The sequence below is a fragment of the Rhopalosiphum maidis genome, chromosome 4 (genome assembly GCF_003676215.2).
Source record: "Rhopalosiphum maidis isolate BTI-1 chromosome 4, ASM367621v3, whole genome shotgun sequence".
NCBI lineage: Eukaryota > Metazoa > Arthropoda > Insecta > Hemiptera > Aphididae > Rhopalosiphum > Rhopalosiphum maidis.
This window is the reverse complement of record NC_040880.1, coordinates 29,327,592-29,350,330: the sequence shown is the minus strand read 5'-3', so window position 1 is coordinate 29,350,330 and position 22,739 is coordinate 29,327,592. Positions and strand designations below refer to the sequence as shown.

Here is a 22,739-nt window from a genome sequence, read left to right as displayed (position 1 = left end):
TAATTTGTTTAATAATTATTATATTATTTTTTTATATGCTTTAAATGATGAAAATATTATTAGATAACTTAAATCATAATCGAATTATTAGCGTTTTACTTTAACGAAAATCAAATGTACAACAAGTTGAAATTTTTAATTTATTTGAAAACCTATACGGTAAACAATATTTCAGTCGTTTGCCGTAAAACCAATTCGAATGCAGCCCTTTGCTGTGGCGTGTGTGGTGCAGTGCAAGTACGACTGCTGCGTACAGGTAAGATAATTGGTAGAGGTGTTGGTGGTTGGGTGTATCCACTACCTGCACGCGGTGCACACACTACACTCGCAAGAACGCGCACGCGCGCGCGCACAACGCCACAACCACCGCATTATCTCTTATTAATTTTTCGAAAACCTACCTGCCGCGCGCGAAAGAAGACGGTTACGGCGGCGGCCACCACACTCCCGTATAGTAGTCCTGCGTGTAGTTTTTTTATACTCGGCGGCCGGCGACCGTTAATAACGCAGCTACAGCGGCAGTGCGCGCGCGTGTGTGGTTTGGTGCGTTTATACACTCCGTTGTTGTCGTCGTCGTTGTTGTCGTCGTGTTCGGTATTCCGACGTCTCGGACATGTGAATGTGTTTGCGTCTGTGTAACTCGACTTTTCTCATAGATTTTTCGATATTTTTTATTTGAAAAAATTAGTGTTTTTTTTTTTAGCTTTTATCCAGGTGTCTAGTGTCTCGATAACGCCGCGAAGTGTGTTTTTTTTTTTTAATTTTAATTTTTTGATTGGGATTGGTCTGCTTTTGGATTTATACAAAACGTTGGATACATATTTTCTTCGACATAAAAAGTGAGTTTTTGGTGCTGTATAATATAACTCATGTCTTCTTAACGCTTAAACTGCAGTATATCTATGGAATTAACATTGTACCGATATATGATTATCGACTATATAAGATCGGGTATTGTGTAAAGGCACCTGCTTCGGTGCTAACATATTATAACTGGTGTTATATACAATTCCCTTACGAAAATAATAGCAGTTTAAACTGGTTATGTGGGTACTATAATATATTTTATTACAGAAATTGCAGAGTATTAGTCAGATTAGACCATGATTTGAATAGTCTTAATTTGTCATTTTCTAGCATGTAATTTTTGTAAACGTTTTAAATTTGAACTAGGTATAAGAAATAAAACGATTAACTTTATTTTTATAAATCCTTAATACATACATAAATGATGTTTTATTTTAAAACCGGGAGTTAAATCAGTTAAATAATCTATTTTTTTTTTTTATATAATTTCGTACCATAACTTTTACAGCTCTTTTTATTTTTAACACAATTTAATGTTTATATACCTACAAGCTACCTGTAAATGTCATCAAGCATTCCATCCTTAGTTAAGCATATATTCATTAATAAGCTTAAATTGAAACTTTGAGAACAGAAAAATTAATTATATAGTAAATGTAACAAAATATAGATAATTTATTAGGTTGTATTTGAGTAACCTAAAAAAATTGAAAATCATTAATACGGTAATTTAATAACTTTTTAAACGATATTATATTAAAATTGTGACAGTAATTGTTTTTTCATAAAAATCCCTATAGTACGATAAAATTCAAAATTGTTTTAGTTGCTGTCAGATATAAATTGGTATAAACATAAGAATGCACTTAGTCGTCTTCGTCTATATACTATAAAGCTGTATACTATAGATTATAAAAGTTGTATAAAATACAAATGTTCATATAATATTTATTATGAGTAGCAAACATACATCACTTATATCTTATAAACGAAATTAGTTATAGGTAAGTAAATAATAAATACCTACAACGATATTAATATATAAATTAAAAAATAAATTTAGCAATTTTAACATCCATTTTTTTATAATTTCGATGAACATCAACAATTATCTACTTTTTTTATTTATGTTTTCTATATATTATGGACTATTTACCATGCGTGGGCGTATCAAATAGGTAGTCAGGTAGGTATAGGTAGTTATCAAAATTAAAAACGCGTACGTGAATTAAATTTTAACCTACTTCTCTTTTGCTATTTGTAGTTATGTAGAGCAGAAAAACCTAAACGCACAATAATTTTATAAGTTTATTGTTAGGCACTTAAATGACTAAAATAAACAAAATTATACCAACGAGTTCAATAAAACATTTAATACAAAAAATGTTTTAGTAAGAAATATACTAACATACAAAAGATAAACCAGTAATAAGAATAAACTATGAATGATAATTTACACTAAAATGCGCATTCATCATATTATTGTATATGATCGATTTGTATTGTAGCTTGCTTCTAATATAATATATTTAACATCGTGTCATCGTCAAAAGTCAAAGCGTACTAAAATCAGTTATCGTCAATATAAATCACCATACAATGACGTACAATTCATTAATACGATTACAAATCATAGAATAATTGTTGATTTTGTTTGATTTTCTTCTTGTGGAAAAAAAACTATGTATCTAACAATCTCATGGCTCTATGTAAATCAATAGGTAAATATAATTATATATTTCCGTGACGGTGGAGAATTATTCCACGACCCGGGGTTTTGTGTATTCTATTGTTCGTGTTACTTCAGATATGCTATCCAATACGAGTCATTTATCACTTTGTTAACTTGCGAGTTACGAGTATATCCAAGGTGAAGGGGACGAGGAGATTAATAAAAGAGTACAATTTGAATAAATATTTTGTTGGAGCCTACCTACCTACTGTATATTGTTTTCCATTCGTTTCATGACCCTCAAAAAGTGTTTGTTATTTATTATTGTTTATTATTATTATTATGATAGATAATACTATTTACTATATAGGTATGATTAAGTATTTCCATTATATGTAAGGGTAATAGGGTAGGTTTATCTAATTATTGCGTGTTTGTGTTAATAGTTAGGTATAGTTAAGTCATTTAATCTCAATGCTTCTCCGGCGTATATGTATTATATAATAATACAGTAATTATTGCAGGTATTTGGATACCTACCTCGTGCATATAGGACATATGTTATAGGTAATTTATACTTATACAAATCGTTCAAACTATAATAATGTAATGTGGAATAAATGTGATTTATTTAAGAAGTTAAGTATGAGAATAAATTTAATCAACATAAAAGTAAAATATTTTATTTGTTTAACATTGTAATAACACAAAATTTATCAAAACGCACACGTTAAAAATTTACAACTGCGATTATTAAATGTATTTTATTTCATTTAAATAAAACTAATATTTTTGATTTATAGCAATTGACTACTTGTATACTTAATTCAAATAACTTAAGTAATAACTAATACGTATATTGGCGTATTTTCTAATTTTATTATTCCGTTTAGTTCAGATAAAATCGCTTGTTTATGTGAAGTGTGTGTTCATTATAGTTAGGAATGTCATTCGTCCCAGTTTGGCCAGGACATTACAGGTTTTAACAGCATGATCTGGTGTCCCGGCCAGTCATTTAGTGTGTCCCGGTTAATAGAAACTGATTGATAGTCTGTAAAATAAATTTTGGTTTAACTTGTAAATGAATTTTATGAAAAAATGAAAAAATATACAACTATCTTTATACTTATCTACTAAATTGATTAACTATACCTAATATCTATAAAATACCTACTATTAATTCGTATAAATAATTAATACATAATAATGCATTAATATATATTTGTAATTTGTTTTAGTTAATAAATATTTAAATAAAAAAAGGATATACACTTATTTCCATATACAGACATTACATTAAAAGAGATAAAGTCATATGATGTCCCGGTTCATATAGATAAACCAAAATCATAATCTGGCAATCCTAATTATAGTGAATAGGTAGTCAGTTTAACAATAAAAAAATACACAAAAGTCAAACATTTTTAAAAATAGATATATTACGTAAAACAAAAAAAAAAATACATTACAAATTCAAATCAATTTGAAATATTAATAATAATATACATATTGTATCACTGTTATTATTTAAAATTACAATATCAAACAAATTCGTTTTTATATAATAGATACATAATATAATAGGTTTATTATATTCTGGCATCATTCACAAAAATACACTCAAATACTCAATGATGCGTTTTGGCAACAAATCAATCCATTTCAGTTGTTATAGTCAATGTGTTAAATAGTATATACAGGCATACAGCGTCACAGCGACCGTTATGATAACATCATTATTTTGTCATAAATCGTAATAGTATAATGATTGTTAATGCTCTAATGACTATATAATATAATAATTTAACTCATGAACTGATAAAAGGTACATAATATGAATTGGTAAATATTATGCATTCAGTTTGAGTTTCGGACAAAGCATGTATAATACTACATAATAATATCGTAATGTTTGTACCTATGTATAATAATAATTTTTATTATATAAATTATAATACTCCAAATCATAAAACCAATATTTCAAACAATGACTAATTAATTTCGTTGTTTTCGTAACTTGGTTTTTGATTTGTCATCATTCACCGAGCACATTCTCTACTCATCAGACCTACGAACTGTAGTGATACGTACTCCAGTTATATTTATTATTATTATTATTATTATTTCGTTATGATTGTCGACCCAAAATATTATGTAGGTTTTTTTTAACAAACAAACCTGGATTTATTATAATGTAAAATTCCATTCGACCGAGACCGTACGTGTGTTAATGTCTCGTAGACCGTAGTGAACGACGCTATAAATGTGTAGGTACACATGTGCGTGTGCATTTATCCGACATTTTTCTGTTTGCTCAACGGATTCGAGTGGTAGATCTTTATAACTACACGACTGAGGTGGGTCGACGATGATAATAACAACGATAAATTGCGCAACTCGATGGTCGCTCTGCAGCGATGAATGATTTTCGTTGTCTGGAACACGTAAATCTATAAATAATCACTAATTCGCGCAAATATCACGTGGACCTGTTTGTCGGTGCGTGCGCACACAGACACTGTGTGCAATACAGTATAATATTATAAATTTCGGCAAATAGCATTGGCCTTGAAAAATGGCAAGTCGAAAAATGAATGAAGCTGGCGTTGCCGCTGCGGCGGCCAGTTCAGTGAGCATGAGAAAGTTCACGTATCTTGTGTGCATAGCTGCCCGGAGGCGACTCGGCGGCCGTGCGGCCGGTCAACCTACTTACACGCTAAATCCGCCGGAGATACAGCATTCCTCCTTCCGGATCTATACAACACGCGCGTTTTACTGGCTTTATACGATTATCGTACCAAAATACATGATTTTTACGACGTCGCTAGATGCTAAGTAGGGATCACCAGAATAAATCATACACACAATATAATAATTAATAACATAATAATAGTCGTTTTTAAAAAATATCCTCCATTCCACCCACCACCTCTCGCGTAGACTTTCTACTTTTTCGCCGTTATTACCAATAATATTACATTTAACGTATTTTCAACTTCGATCGCGTGTCTGCATGATAGGTATATTATAGGTTGGAGTAGGTACATCATGTGTATACCATGTATAGTCTATACCGACACGATAGGCAGCTGAACCCAATTACACAGGTGTATATTTATAGAATACTATGTATAAAAATCGTATTATAATATATTCCATTTCGTTCCGAAAGCAATTATTGTCCGTTACCGGAAGCCGTATATTGGCGTCACTGCAGGATCTATTGTTGATGGCTGAATAAGTATATGTTGACTAGGTGTACAAGCGATGACCGGCTGACTGCAGGACTATCGTATAATATGTAGAGCTTCACAACAACTACACGGTTCAGCTGTTCGTTCATTTTATGCGTATAATAAAATATTAAATAAAGTTTGATCAATATACCTGGTAAATGGTACGCCTATGAAAACGAAGAGTGCGCGCCGATAACCGTTTGTCGTACAGCAGTGAATACGGCGCGTGTTTTTCGACATCTATAATATAATAATAATAATATATAGAAATAGGATATAATGCACGGCAAGTATATAATAGAATATTATAGTATGTATTAAAGGTATGCGTATTTACAATACCAACGAGGAAAATCGGTTCCAAGGGCGATGGTCTTATATACATATACGAGACGGTTCGAGACGATTATATGTAGGTTGTTGTGTACACGGTGTATTTTTTTCTTCTCGAACGTCTCAATCGAGTGGCTTTTTTTATTAACATCGTTTTGGAAACTGGTTTTTTGTATATAGGTATATATCTGAATAGTAGCCGTCCTATAAGAAAATGTGAATTTTATTATAATGAAAACGATTTCCCTTACAGACTACGCACATAAAAATGTCATCGGTTCACGGAACACTATTACTATAACTCTTTTTAATTTTATTTTGATCGTAACCTACATTTTTACAGCTATAATCAATTCAATTAGCTTTTTCCATGTGTTTTCGAAGCGTTTTATGAAATACCAAGCCACTATTATATAGTGACCTCTACTTTACTCAACCGTATAGATGGCGACTTTTATTAATATTATATACCTATTTCGAATTTAAAAAATAACTAGAATACCTATATAGGTATCTATTAGGTGTATTTTACATCTATAATTACCAAGTGTTACATATACATTAAATATTGGATTATGTGTATTGTAGAACGCACGTAAAATTAATAGTGCGGTCAAGTATGGTACAACGACTATTATACGAGTATACTACTATCATAAAACCATAAACAGAATTTTTACTTTTTACAAAACGTTAATGACATTTAACTATTTTTTATTACTGTGGTTATAAAATAAATCGTGCTTGATATACCATTAGATTAATTAATAATTATGTTTCCTTAAAATTAATTGTCTGCCGACCTTTATTATAATACTTTAATTTCGGCACCTATTTTTTTTATCTACATAAATATCCTAAAAGTTTAATATTTCTATGTTTCAAAACTAAATATGTGCAGTAAAAACTATGCAACTATACCACAGAATAAATCAGAAATATCTAAAATAGAAATTAAATCTATTTCATCTATTTTGTGCTTATACTATACAAATGTATTGTAGATAACGTAATGTAGTGACATTGCATTAAAAATGGTTATTTTTCTTTCTTCTTTTGTTTATACAAGTATCGTTGTTCCTGATAATACAACCATTCAAACAGTTGACAATTGGAAATAAAATCATAATTTATAATTTTATAGTTCGTTATGGTACAACGAATAGAAATCATAATAATAAATGATCATATTTAATTATATGAAAAATTCGATTAAACGGATTACTACACGTAAAAAAGATATTAGAATAAGTAGGTATACCCGGATACAATGAAATATTTTATAAGAAATATGATAATAATTTATAGCTTATTTGTAATGCTTCAAAAATTATCATTAACAATAGGCAGTAGATATTGTGTTTTATTTGATCTAAGCGTTGTATGGAACTAAACTGATAATGCAGGTAGTAAGAAAAAAATTATGTTTTTTCATTCACTTTACGGTTTATTGGTTAGTCTTTCACATAAAATGGTCATGCAACAAAATATGTTAAAAGCCATACGTTCAATTTTATGCTTAAAACATAGTTTGCCGCAACAAAAACATACCAATGGAAATATATTATATATAGTTAAATTCATAAGTGTGTACTGTGTACACTGTGCAGGGTAGTCAGCTGGTCTATTGACTTATCGGATAGTATTTTTCTGTATCCTGCATCCTGTCACGCCATTTTATAGGTAATAAATATTTGGTATTGATACGTGACATAATACGTGTTTGCTAATAACATTCGATTTGAAAAAAAAATGTATCAGTTATAAATTGTATTATATTATTGGTAGATATAGGTATGGAAATGTTTCTAGTGACCTTTAGTAGTTTAGTTATACTAGTTATGTACTTAGTAGTTTAATACTTAGTACTACCTACGTACGTTTAACTTTTAGAAACATAATGTATTTTAAATTTTAAAACATTGTTAAATAATAATATTTTATTTTATATAATATCGAAGTGATACTGGATAGTAGATAAGGAAATTACACTGCCACTACATTTTCAAAATTTGACCAAAAAATTGTTTAAAATGATAAGAAAAATTTAATTTGATACTTACATTAATCTACTAAAATTAAGTTTGGCCCACTGAGTTAAACTTGGTAAATCGATGGTTCCAGGCATGAAAGTGAGAATAGTTATATTATAAAATTCTACTCCTCCTGACTTTGATAGAACGTAAATATAAAGGTGGAATTCCATTATACATGATTGCATAGTTGCATGTACGTGTTTTTGAACTTTTGATAAACGACTCAGTAAACGTTTCACTGCCTTACAATGGTTAAAATAGGTAACAGTGGATGATGGCTATATTATTTATGCTATGTACATGAAAAATGTTAAGATAAATTCAACAATATGTTATATGTATTGTTCTGTGGTTATGTATGGTTAATCGTGTGATAAAATTGTTTAACTCCTATGGTATACCAAAAGCTTACCATAGATACCAATCAATCACAAGAGATTTTTAGGCGCGTATACACGGAAACATGTAAGTAGAAATCCGCCTTAAATGTTAACAGTTACATTATTTATGACTACCAATAATATCTAACTATGTCTACATTTAAAATAATAAATATTTCTATAAAATTGAACTGCATTTTAAATTTAAAATTCAAATTTTAGTTCTCACTTTTTGAAATTATTTCACCAATTATCTACCCTCTTCAAGTGAAAATAAATCAATTTACTATTTTTCATTAAATTATTGAAATTTCAGTATTTTATCATTTTTACTAATTGTATAAATGTACGAGTAAAGTAAGTAATTTAAGCTATTGTACATTCATATTATCTTACATAGTTACATATATATAAATTGTAAATTATGTCATGATTACGTAGTTATGTTTAAGTAAATGCTATATTGCGAGATGAACAGCAGTTAATAATAGTACTAACTTGTAAAATACCCTACGTAAAGAGTAAATATGTATTAATAATAACAGTAAATAAATATAAAAACGATAAAGTCTCGATGAAATAATAAATTTTAGAAAAAAAAATTTAAATAAACAATATATAATATATTATATTATTATATACAGACTATAGGTATTTACAAGTACCTAATAACAAATACCGAGATAATATTCAATATTGTAAAATATAAACGAACGTACGTGAATATACTATTTTGATTTATAGAAAAACTGAGATAGCAAGAAAAATTACATACTGCCATCAAAGAGCTGCAATAGTCAATAATTATTATTTTATGCGGACACATATCACATCATGTCAAATACATAATAATGCTAGTACAATTTTATAACTGTTTTTTTTTTATAATATTATCTATTAACTATATTATTGTGTTATTGTTATAGTACTGAGAGTATACCCACTTTCTAAATTATTTTTATACCCAAATGGTTCTTGTTTAAATATTTTACTGACGAATTTTCTCGGTAAAGGTAAAATCGTAGGTATATCAATATTTCTTTTCTTTCGACGTACGAAACAAAATACATATATAAGGGTTCCTCTGTAGATGTTATACATACGCAGTAATCTTTTATAACACTGAATCACGCTATAAAGTAAATAGGGTGTGTTACCAATCATGAAATGGCTTCTAATCTTGTGTAGACGTCACATGCTGAAGCCTAAAACCAATATAATATGCGTTACTCACGAATATTAAAATAACATTAACTATAACATTGTGTAAAATTAAATTAATAATCGAAAAATATTCATAGTTTTTCTCACGAATAAAATATTGATTATTTGTTAAATACTGAGCAACTAGCGGTGTTGTACTTTAAAAATTATAAATGATTACTAAACAAAAACTTTAAATCATTTTTTTAACATTAATAAAACATACCAAATATGTGTTGATGCTGCGCTATCAAAACTAATAAATATCATACAAGCCCCTATGAATACACGTAATTTTACGTTTCGAGGCTGTGAAAAATAGTCAAAATTATAGTAGGTACCTCTATTTTTAGTCACAATGAAGTGTAAGTTATATATAATATATATCAGATATCATACACAAAATAATAATGACCACCGTTGAGGTTAATTATAGATTATAAATTATAATACATAATAACATTCGATTGTATTACGAAATACTGCCTATATATCTAACTAAGTAAACAATTAATGTAATATAATATAATATTTCCCATTCCTTTAAAAATGATGTACCTATAGTAATATAATATGCAGGTATTTCTACTCAGATAATTGTAATACTTACCCGGTATAAATATTTTACATAATTAGGTATATTTTTTAAAAAATAATTTACAAAAATATATTTTAAATATAATAATAAACTCATAGTTATTGATCTCTACATTATGTAAATCAATAGTTATATGCATATAGTATATACATAGGTAATTGAGTATATGGCACGAACAAAGAACGTTATTACTGTTCCAATTTTGAACTTTAACGATGGGTAACAATCCAACCACCGTTAACTTAAATAACACGTACCCGGACTACGACAAATAATTGCACGGATATTTTGTTTGTATATAGCCAAATAAAAATAATGAAATTAAATAAAATGTCGGGAATTTAATGCCCAAGTTCTACTGTTATTATTGTCATGAACGGAGGATGGAGCATATCCCGCTTATATTTTGTCTAACACATTAAAGAATATATACATATAGGTATAATTGACTCTCACAATAATTATTATAATATTACGTACTCACTAAAAATAACAGTACATAATCGTGTATTCGTGTCTTCTCGTGTAACTAAGTTCTAAGCCAATACAATGAGTAGTAGGTACATGAGATATCAATAAAAGATTAATATGTTTACTTACTTATACATTATATGCATGTCGCGAGAGATGATGTGTTTATTTTTTCACATATATAAATATAATGATAACTTAATGTAATATCATACTAAAATGCTGTCATATTGGGAACTGAATACATATTTATATTATAATATTTAATAGAAGAGAATACATTTTTAGATTTATAACTTTTATTTATTCGTATATAGATAATATATTATGTACCTAGGCTACATAACTAGATATATATAGATGGCAGTATACAAAATAAAACCATAAAAGGTAATTAATAAATTTAACCATTCATTTTTACAAATAGCTGTATAGTAAATTATCGATGCCAGAAGAAAATGATCTATGTACTGTATATTGTACATATTATAACATATATAATGGTAAAATGGACAATATATGACATTATTTGGTATAGAAAATAACTTTAAACAAAATAACTTATCGTAGATTAAAGTAATGTTGTGAGAGCAAAATATAATTTTTTTGTCGAGGATTTTTAATTTTTAAACATATTCATGTATAATGATTGTAGAAGTCTCTATACTCTTGTTTATTACAATTTAATCGCATATTTTGTGTGTGTGAAATTGTATCGGTTGAAAAAAAATCATCCGATGCGCATATAAGTATGATAAACCGTCAACGCTAAAAAAGTTTAAGATATTGCGGTTTTCTTCACTATGAAGGTAAAAAAAAATACTTTATGGAAATAGCAAGGATCGTTGCGTATAGAACATATTAAAAAGATAAGAGTACTCGAATAGCCTTTTGATAATTGTGACAACCCGTGACGTATCATCATCTGGTTGGTAAACATTCTCGTGTAGGCAGATAAGTAGGTAAAGAATATAGATAATATCATACAGTCTTGCGAGTGGCAGCTCTCTGAAAAAGTCATCATTTCAAAGGATGCAGGTGGTCGGGTAGGGATGGAATTTTATGTAAAGGTGTGTGTGTATAAAACATATGTATGTAAGTGGGTATAACGTATACACACATAAATGCTTGAGAACTCATAAAGAAAATATTCCCAGTGTGTGGCGAACTGAGACGGTGAATGTTGCAGTAGTTATTATAGTACACAAACACAGGATTGCACACGACGGGAAACGTTTTAATAACGGTCGACCAATGTTTTGAGACCGTGTAATTACCGTAAAAACAAAGAGTGTTTCCGACTCACTGCTATACGGAATTTCACTTTTATACAATGAAAAATTAACAGCAATGTGTGTAGGTAACTATTTATTTTTGTAATTTTTAAAAGTCTACATAAGGATATAAATGTATATTAAATATATAAATATATACTCACCATCAAGCATGCTCACTCCCATTTTTTCTTTAATAATTACTTTATTCAAATTCTAGTTTTTAAGTAATACTCAAGGATCATATTTCCAAAGACGTAGGTATTTTTTCAATTTAAAGAGAATTTTATGATTGTACAAAACTAATTTTTTTCTTATAATATAGTATATTACTCTTTTTAATATCGGTTGATAACTATATAGTTTAGTTCGTCAACTATTTAAACAAACGCATTATTAAGTAACTTAATAATTATTATACATAATAATATATATGTATAGTATTACATTTTCTGCTAATAATGTTGAAATAAAAAATAAACGAACTTATTTTGAAAAAAGCACGTACCTACCCAATACATATAATAATACACACTATAAAAAATAATAATACACGCGTATATAGCACGATGCCATATGGAATGAGAGCCAATATATGCTTTATCAGCATCCGTTTAGCAGATATCTTAAACGGATTCGACTCGATCGGTGTCGAGCTCTCTAAACTCTATACTCGTAATATATTAGTACCTACTTTTAACAATCTTAACACTAAAATATCATCGTTCGTACATGTGCCTTGTTAGCATATTACCATCCGTACATGGTTGAGTTATGTACCTATCCACCTCGTCACAATAACCCAAGCTAACATATTATCAGTTATTGATCATACATTTTTTATTTAAAATACAAATCGTTCGAAGCAATGCAATAATATAATAAATAATAGAAAATCTTTCAAATGTGTTGAGTTATATTGAAAAATATATTTTAAAAACTCCTATATTTATGTTGTCATTTATATCTACTGCTCATATATTACATTATATTATTATAATATAATCATTATGTGATTTCTGAACAAAAAACAGATACTACTGTATAAAATAGAAAAATGAACAATAATTTAAACACATTATATGTATATATTACAATATAGTATAGGTATTATATTACTATTGTTTAAGTGTTTAACCTATACTTCGCAATAAAAGATCTTGTCCTTGTAGGAAAACGTAATTAAAAAAATAATCAGTGGCATGTGCAATAATATAATATGTTTATATAATATTTTTATTGTAGAAATAGTTTTGTACATTATAGGTTAATAGTTTTATTTCGATATATCATTTTAAAAACGTAATATTTACTATTGAAAATAATTAAACGACATTCTAAAGGTGAATTATTTTTCTATAATAGATATTATTGGGTATTTATAAAAACTTTACAATATAGTCTTAAATTTAGTATTTTTTTGACAAAATACCATTGATTTATGGTATACTACTTTCACAGAATAATAATAAAAATTACTGCTGTATATTATTACGTATACTTACGAAGTAATATTATATTATTATAATAACAGCCGCATTATTAACTTTGTAACTCATTATAATAAATTCAGTCTACACTCTACATATACATTTATCAATTTTATTTTTACATACTACTAAAATACAGCTTTATATGCTTATAATCTTTATAGTCATATGCCATAACTGTGGAGTACCCTAGGGGAACTTAAACATAACTCTTCTGCCCTTCGCATCTTTCCCGAAAGTTAATTCAAAATTATGATTAAAATCGGGAATATTCAGTATAATCGAATCCATTCTGGAAATTGATTTGAAATCAAATATAAAGGTAGTACATTTAGATACAATATCCTATATATTCATAACCCGTTCACACCGGTAATAAATTATGCACATGCTGATTTTAATGTAATAATAGTACATATAATTTTCAAGTTCAAAATACTAAAAAAGCAATTAATTGTTTGTATATTAACAATTATTGTAGGGGCTAAGGAGAAAAATTTGAAATTACTTCTTTTAATAATTTTAATATGAATTATTATATATATATTATACTGTATGTTGGATTACATATTTTTTCTCAGTTGCATTTTCTTAACAACTCCTTTAGGCTTTAATTTTGTAAATATTCAATACAACTCTGTATAGTCTATCTCCAACACAAACAGTACTTAAAGATGATGAATAAATAAATTTAAAAAAGTATATATTTTATATTATGCACTTATCGGTATAAATTTGAAAAAAAAATGTAACATTATATGCCTACTAATAATAATTTTAGTAAATAATTAGTGTATAGGAATTAATTTGATATAAATAGGTATCCAAGCTATTCAATAATGTAATTAACAGTTTAAGTAAAAAAAATAATATTTATTCATTAAATATTGAATAAATATAAAGCTATAATCTTATCTTAGTTGGAAAAAAATTTGAGAAAAAAACCCATTAGAATAAATAATTATATGTTTCTATTCGACTAGTGCTATTTTATACTTAATATAATACTTTAGTTAGGTTCTATTCGAAAGTGAGTGCCTCAAATCAGTTAGTCGAATGTCAAGGTTTAATGTTAATTACCGACAACATTCTATACATATATTAAGTCTACAGATATAGTTTATAAAAGCATACAGCTCTTAGAATAAGAAAAATATAAACAATAGACGAAATACCATAACTTTTTTAAACAAGTTTATTAAAAGATTCCAATCAACAATGATGCTAATTTTAGCCTTAATTTGTTGCTGAAAAGTAATATAAATTGCAGCATTAGGCAATTAAGTATTCTAAATGTTTTTTTGTAATATACTATATATACTGATATTGTAATAGTTAGTATACTTTTATAGATAGTTAAATAATATACGCAATACGCATATATATTCTGTATCTATATAGAATATATTGTATTCTTCATTGAAAAAAACGTTTCATTCACGCTAAATTCTCAATATAATTTACAGTACTTGATTAAAAATGTAAAAAAAAATTAATTATATAATTTGTATAAATAATAATATATTAATATCAATATATTATAATTATAATATATGATTATATGAATGAATATCATGATATGATTATAAAAAAAATTAAACAATTAAAAATACACAAACGTAATATTGTCTATTATATGGAGTTCATAAATATAAACAATATAATAAGTGTTTAATAATTGGGGATTTAATTACTTTTAAATAATCAAAAAAGCTTTTTTTGATAAAATATATAGCTTATAATTGATAGAAGTTTAATAGAGTATAATAATACAAACATATAATATATTGTTGAACAATCGCATATAAGTACTTCTATATTATTTTTTTAATTAAAATTATATAACTTGAGCCTTGAAAATATGTCTCACATTTATTTATTTTTTAGGGTTACGCTTTTAATGAGTAAGTACCTAACTAAACAACATCTAATTATTGCAACTGTAAATATACGTATATTGCTGCAATATATACCTATATGCATATGGGAATATTCCCACACATTTTTGAATTTTATATATTACGTATATAATTCTTTTTTCTATGTTATTTTTACTTGGAAAATTTCCAGTTATTCAACACTATACTGAAGAATCGTGTATATTTTCAGATTTTGTTGAAAATCATAAATGGATAACAAAAAAGCACCGTAGCAGCAATGATATACCAACAGAAATATGACCAGTGATCCTCACTTCCTAAAGGCCCTTAAGAGACATCCGGACAGGAGAACTTTGCAAGTATGTACCTAATAAACATATACTAAATTTCATTACATAATATAACATGTGTGTTATTTATTTATTATTATTCATTTTAATTTACGTGAAATAAACATTATAATTATATTAATAATTCAAATTATTAATTATTGATTAAACTAAATACAGCATAATAAAATATTTAAACATATCGGAAGATACTAGAAGATACTATAACATGAAAGTGGGCAATTTACTCATATTATTATCATATCTTATAATACCTGTACAGTTATTAATATTACAATACTTAACCTATTGATTATTTCATAAATAAGTGTAGTAATTAAATAGGTACGTATTATAGTATTATACTTTATAATTATCAAATATCAATACAGAATATAATGGTTATAAAATTAAAGATTTACAAGTTTTAAATAATTTAAACTATATTTCAAACATGTTTTAAACACAATTTAATATTTTTTTACTAATGTCTAATACTAATACTTTATCATTAATACCGTTATTATTACAATGTGAGACTTAAATTTTAAATTTTTCACAACATATCGTTCTTTCTGTTGTTTCCTTACGATACTAAACAGTATTCTTATTTCTTATTAATGTCCTATTAACTGCGTTATATCAAAATCCTCAATATCTATAATAATATAAATACCTATAATATGGGTTTTTACAGCAAAACTTAATAAACTTAATAAAAAATCGTATGATTATAATAAAATAATATATAATCTCTTCATAAATTTAATTTTTAAATTCAGAGTGGAGTGAAAAAATGTATAGATTTTACAATTAAGTGTGTGTGTTTTTTTCTGTCTGTCATCATCTTTTGGAATAGTAAAAACTCCTAGATTTATAATTTAAATATATCTCCTGGTAAGAAAATAAATCTGGTTGGTATTTTATAGGGAGGGCAGTAGTAAAAATTCTTAATAATTTTCTTAGTAAAGATAAATAACAAAAAAAAAAAAGAAATAGAGGAAACGAGAATTCATACGCAAAACCATTTTTCATTAAAAACAAATTTTTTTTCTTTAATTGTTACAATTCAAAATCAGCTAACGGTATAGTAAAATATCTACCAGAATTTATATGACCACAACCTCAGGTAGAACCATAGAGTAATTACTTTATGGGTAGAATACACTAATGTCGTAAAAACTCTACCTTAGGTTTTTTGATCTACCATCTACTTAATATAATGTAAGCTCGCAATTCAATAAATATAATTATAGATATTAATTATGAAATGTAATTTATACCATAAAATTATACTCTCCAGCTCTATGGTAACTATTGGTGCGTAAACAGAATACAGAGTAGGTACTTACTACTTACTGACATATTACAAAACAAAACTCTTCAATTTAATTCAGCAGTAGCTTCTTTACTTAAAAGTAAGTTGCAAGAGTTATAGTTAAAATGTAGGTATACATGAAGTTATATTTGAGTTTTTAAAATATGTGAAAGCGACATTTCGTGTGTAATTAATATAATAACATATATATTTTTTGAAAAAATACATAGGATTGATTTTTTTTTTTTTATAAGCCATTTTAAATTCAAAGCTGGACAAAATTAGATTTTTCAACGAAAAATAATAATTTAAAAATTGTTTTTGTTATTATTTAAAAATATTGATGAAGACTTGAAACTTTAGACCGGAAATGTTACTATAGAGCAGTTATCTAATATTTTTAATCGTGTGTGTTATTGTGTACTATTGGCTATTAGATAAACAATAGTATTTTTTGTAAGAAATGGTAGCAAGTAGGTAGACGTTAAAATCAAATTAAGTTTAAAGTTCAAATTTTTACGAAAAGTTTAATCTCCCTTTTTAAAAGTTAGATTCTTAAAAATTTAACTGTCATAATTGTTTGATTCTATACCTTAGATATGGATAAACTTTTTTAAAGATCAAAAAAAACTATAATGTCAAATATTTACAAATAGCTCAAAAAGAGTAAAAATAATTTACAACAATAAAATGAATTCCTTTTTATCAAAACCTGGTTTTCATAAAAATTCCTTTTCTTAATTTTTTTTTGTTTTTCCATTTCTTAAGAAAAATACTGAAAATTGTGTACTTCTAAGTTCTCAAAATTCCAACTAATTTCAATTACAGAAAATATATTAAAGTTGAAAATCTAACCATTTTTACTTCTTCAAAAAGTGATGATAGACATACAGAAAAAAACACACATAAATTGTAAAATCAATACATTCATTAATCCGCTTAAAATCTAAAATATACCATGTAGTAAGCATAAAAGGCATACGTTTTATATTTTCTGAGTCATTTTTGGTTTACATAGTTCTACGACTTATTTTAAATTACTGTATAGACTATAGAGCCAATATATATATATAATCATCAGGTTTAGTTAATAAATAATGTAATGCTTATACAGCATAATAAACTACTGATTATAGTACACATATTTTTTTACTTAAAAGCATTCTTTAGTAATTACACAATTATTACATACTATAGAAACTTAAATTTTACATTTTTTTAAAGTTTTTTTTTTTTTTTTTACAATATCTAAGTAACATCTTTACTTTTAAGATTTTTAAAGTCACTAAAAATTGTTTTATAACTATAGATAAGTTCTATTTTAAAATACAAATATCAAAACCTGCTATAACAACAAACAAATTGAACCATAGAAAACTGCAGGATCGACTAACTTCAATTATCATTATTTTACCAAGCAAATCCAAGAGCAGTGAAATTAGTAAATTAAATTAGATTAAAAATAATAACTATTATTATGTGTTTAAAAATAGATACATAATATTATAATAAATTATAATTTATTACAATGTAACAACAATTTTAACAATTTATAACATGTTTTTATTAATTATCAAAAAGATTATTAGGTAAAAATGTATTATTTATTTAATTTGTATTCGGTACGAGCTCTTCCGTATCATTTATTTCATAAAATAATTCATATTTAGTCAACAATTTAATCTAAAAAAAAAGGAGAAAACATTAAGCAATTTTAAGTTTTTCCTATAAGTTGGATCATTTAGATATAGACGTCCCGAAATCGTTACTTTGAGACATCAGTAAAAATATTGTTGAACTGCTGACCGTCGTAGTTAAAAATCACTAATAGCTATTTAGTAACTAGTCATAATAAAATAATCCATTATTATATTAATCTAACCGTTAACTTTTTAGGATCTTCAAATAATTTACTATGGACTTCAAAGTTTGGAAGCTTTGTATACATATAGAGATTCCGCATTGCGCACTCTATGTAAAACTGTCAGATACGAATACCACGAAGCCAATGATGTATTATACTTGTAAGTATGGAGATTGGAAAATATATACATTTGTATACACTATAAATAGTTTATAATTAATTTTAGAATACAAATTTACATATCATATATTTCTCAACAACTTTTCTAAACTTATATTACAGTAATTATCGATTAAAACCAATAAATACAATGCATTTTAATTTTCTAAAAAAATAATTTGTTAGAGCACTGAAATTATGTCTCACCTTTCTACCAAAATTAACTTTTTTACTTAATCTAAAATTCAATGAAAAAGTTCGTATTCTGTGTTTCATTCCACCTCAGCATCGTCCACCATATAACTACTAAGATACATGACTATATATATTAGTATTGAATACATGACACAAGTACCACACTCGTTTTAAATGTTTCCAATAAACACATTATTGGAACTTGTATAAAGTTAAACGTTACGTTAGTAGAAAATTGTTCAAACCCTTTAGATCATTAAATACTCGACATTTTACATAGATCCTTGGTCCCCAGCAACCCTACTTTCAGTTTTATTGTACTAAACCTTTGCCAATAGTTTTTATACCCACTATACTTGACTACCCGTCTATACTTGTAAAAAACGTTCGTTAGTACCAAACATGTGCCAGACATGTACCATAACGGCACCCCTAACCCACAGTCACCATATAGTTTTTTGGATTCGATGTCAATATATTTATGCAGCTTCGCAAGACACTTTATTTACTTCTAGGGGACGTTAAAAATGTCCATTTCACAATTTATTTTTCAGTATTGATACCCACTAGGGTTTATGTAAATCACATGGAATTTGTGGGCTTGTAATACGTTAAAGTAATTTTCGTACAAAGTAAAAATATTTCAGAACAAGTATTTAATATAATATTACCAAAATATTGAATTTTTCCCAGAAATACTCCCTAAAATACTGTGTTTGTTGTAAAGTCACAAGTTACAATGTTTACAATAAACTTTTAAAACAATCCAAAACATTGCGTACTCGTTTGATACCACACACTTTGTCCATAGATCGCGGGCTCTGCATAAACAATATTAATGCTTCAATTATTTTATAACTACCAGTACATAAATTCCATAATTTTATTTGAAATTGAAACTTTAATAAAATATTTGTTATAAATTTCAATAGTCTGTAGATATATTATGACCTTTGAAAATATTTATATAGTACTTAATTACAATATGTAGGTATTTTATAATAAGTTTTTTTTGTTAATATTAAAAACAATATTACCGTTGATTACTTGTAAAATATTCAAAATCATCGAAGAACTTAGTAATATATTTACAGACTCGGTAATTTTTATACATTCCTAAAATCATTTTTTTTTTTGTTATTATACGATTTATAGCTTATGTCCTTACAATTTATAATATTAACTGCTGACCTCATTGTTTGATAATATTTTAATTATGCTTAAAATAACATTTAAATGTTTAGATACATTTTTTTTTGTGAAAACTGTGTACAATGAAATTAAGAAAAATTATTTTCAAATAAAAATTTATATTTATAAAAAAATGGACCAAGTGCTGCTATCTATGTGTTTATAAACAACTATATTTTCATTTTTAGTGAAAATATTTGCGTGTAGATAGCGATCCGTCTCCGAAATCAATTTTTAAAATAGCTATCAATAAGTATGAATACTACGAATGTATTAGGTTAGGTAAGGTAGTTAAAGTTGCTATCTTCTTCGGTTTTAGAAACAACCCAGCACTCTAATGTCTTCAATAGACTTATAAAATTATATCTCAAATCACATAACACTTACATTTTTACATTGTACAACATAAATATTGGTCAACACCGCACAATATACGACCTAATTCATAAATTTAATGTTATTTATAAATAAATAACCTCAATAGAGCTATTAGGTAATAATTGTTTAAAGTCAAATTTGTTTGCTATATTTTACTGAACATTTTTCAGTACCGGAGAGTTGGCGATGTGTTGGTTTGTGTTGCTGTCGGGTTCCGTATTCATTGACGGAAAACTGTTCCTGCCCACATCCAGGTAAGATCATTTAAATACTCAAATAGAGCATTATAATAGGTATTACTTTCTTTTTGCTGAAAATCGGTGAGTCCCATATTTTTACCAAAATTAAATCAATCAAATCTAAACTCATAACAGAATTTTATTGCGCAAAAATTACCTTTTATTATTATTTAGTGTAAAATTACCTTTCGGCATTCACTGCACGTCATCGATATAACTTATACATTATACAAAGATATTAAGGGGATTCGATACCGTGAATTTCTGTTTTTGTCTAACGCACGCGCGACATAGGATTTTAGACGGATCCTTTGCCAATCATACCAAATGATCCAATGAAGCGATAATAATTCTAAAAACAGATTTTAATTTTTCGTCAAGTCTATTTGGAATCGACTTTCTCACAGCTTTGATATTTTCCTCTAAATTTCTAAAAAAATTATGTTTAAAAAGAGTAATTAAAAATTGCCGTATTTCAATTTTTGGAGAAGTTAAAATCAAAAAGTCAAAAATCTGGGAAAGTCAATTTCAAGTAGAGTCGACGATAAATTCAAATCTGTTTTTAAAATTCTTATTGCTTAGTTGAATCAATTGGTATGATTACCAATATCACGGTATCGAATCCCCTTAATTCGATTGCATTTACTAATTTATCTGAAAAACCCCATGAAACGTGAGCTCTATAATCAAGCGATACAACTTACGCAGGTACCATTAACATTGTATACAATGTATGACTTCAGATGGGATAGTGGGATAGTCCTACTGGGCAACAGAATTTCCAAGGTAGCCAAGCTGAACCATGTTAATTATTAAACTTTAAACTAAAATAATATTATAAAAATAGCTATCAAAATAATTCGATTTAGGTATATTAGGCATATAAAGGGCGTTTTGATTAAACTTTTATTTAAAAATTAACATGTGGAGATTTGCTCTCTAATATATATAATTGTATGTATAGTTACAAGTCTATAATATAATACACAAATATACAGTTTATTACAATATTTCAATTCATTTTTTAAATATCTACTAGCTTCTTATTAACATTTTCAAATACACATGACGATAAGTTAAAGTACTAATGTAGCGCAGTCTTTCGATAAAAAAAAATTAGCGACAAGGCATTAAAAAAAAAAATTGAAATAAGCTTATAACATTTAATACAATAACTTTCTGTAAATAGCAGCCGAACACCTCTAGTACTCCTCCGTATGATATTTTAATATTAATTTGTGCTCCGTACTTCCAAAGGATTGTAACATCAATTTAAATGCTGAGCACAGCAATGAAATTATTCGTTTTCGAGTGTTGTGCATAATTAAGAGAAGGGTGAGGGAAGTAAAAGTGAGTATACCAGTATCTAGTAGGAACTTTTCAAAATAATCAGGAAAAATTAAAAAAATATACGTAAAAGGATTAATACAAAATAAATATCTAATTTGAAATTTTCATAAAATATTAGCATTTTCTAAACATTATGAAATATATTTTTTTGGAATTTAATAGAAGGTTTCTAATAAATTTTTTATACAGTAACATTGAATAAATTCAATCGCATTCTTTTTATAGACAAATTTTTAAAAGTGAATTTAAATGAAATTGGAAATTTAAACGAAAAAAAGGATTATAATTATAAAAAAAAAACGATCTTAATTACTTTTTTGCATATATACAACAAAC

At 26.8% G+C, this 22,739-nt stretch overlaps 1 protein-coding gene across 1 annotated transcript in view; it reads left to right on the top strand.

The window, feature by feature from the left end:
• Positions 1–529: 529 nt before the first annotated feature.
• Positions 530–22,739, top strand: part of LOC113550608 (rap guanine nucleotide exchange factor 2) — a 65,862-nt gene continuing 43,652 nt past the window's right edge. Inside the window, exons 1-4 of the mRNA XM_026952549.1 lie at positions 530–839; positions 15,610–15,739; positions 18,924–19,051; positions 20,985–21,068. Of these exons, the coding sequence (XP_026808350.1) occupies positions 15,677–15,739; positions 18,924–19,051; positions 20,985–21,068 (275 nt within the window). The 5' untranslated portion in view covers positions 530–839; positions 15,610–15,676. The remainder of the gene's footprint in view (positions 840–15,609; positions 15,740–18,923; positions 19,052–20,984; positions 21,069–22,739) is intronic.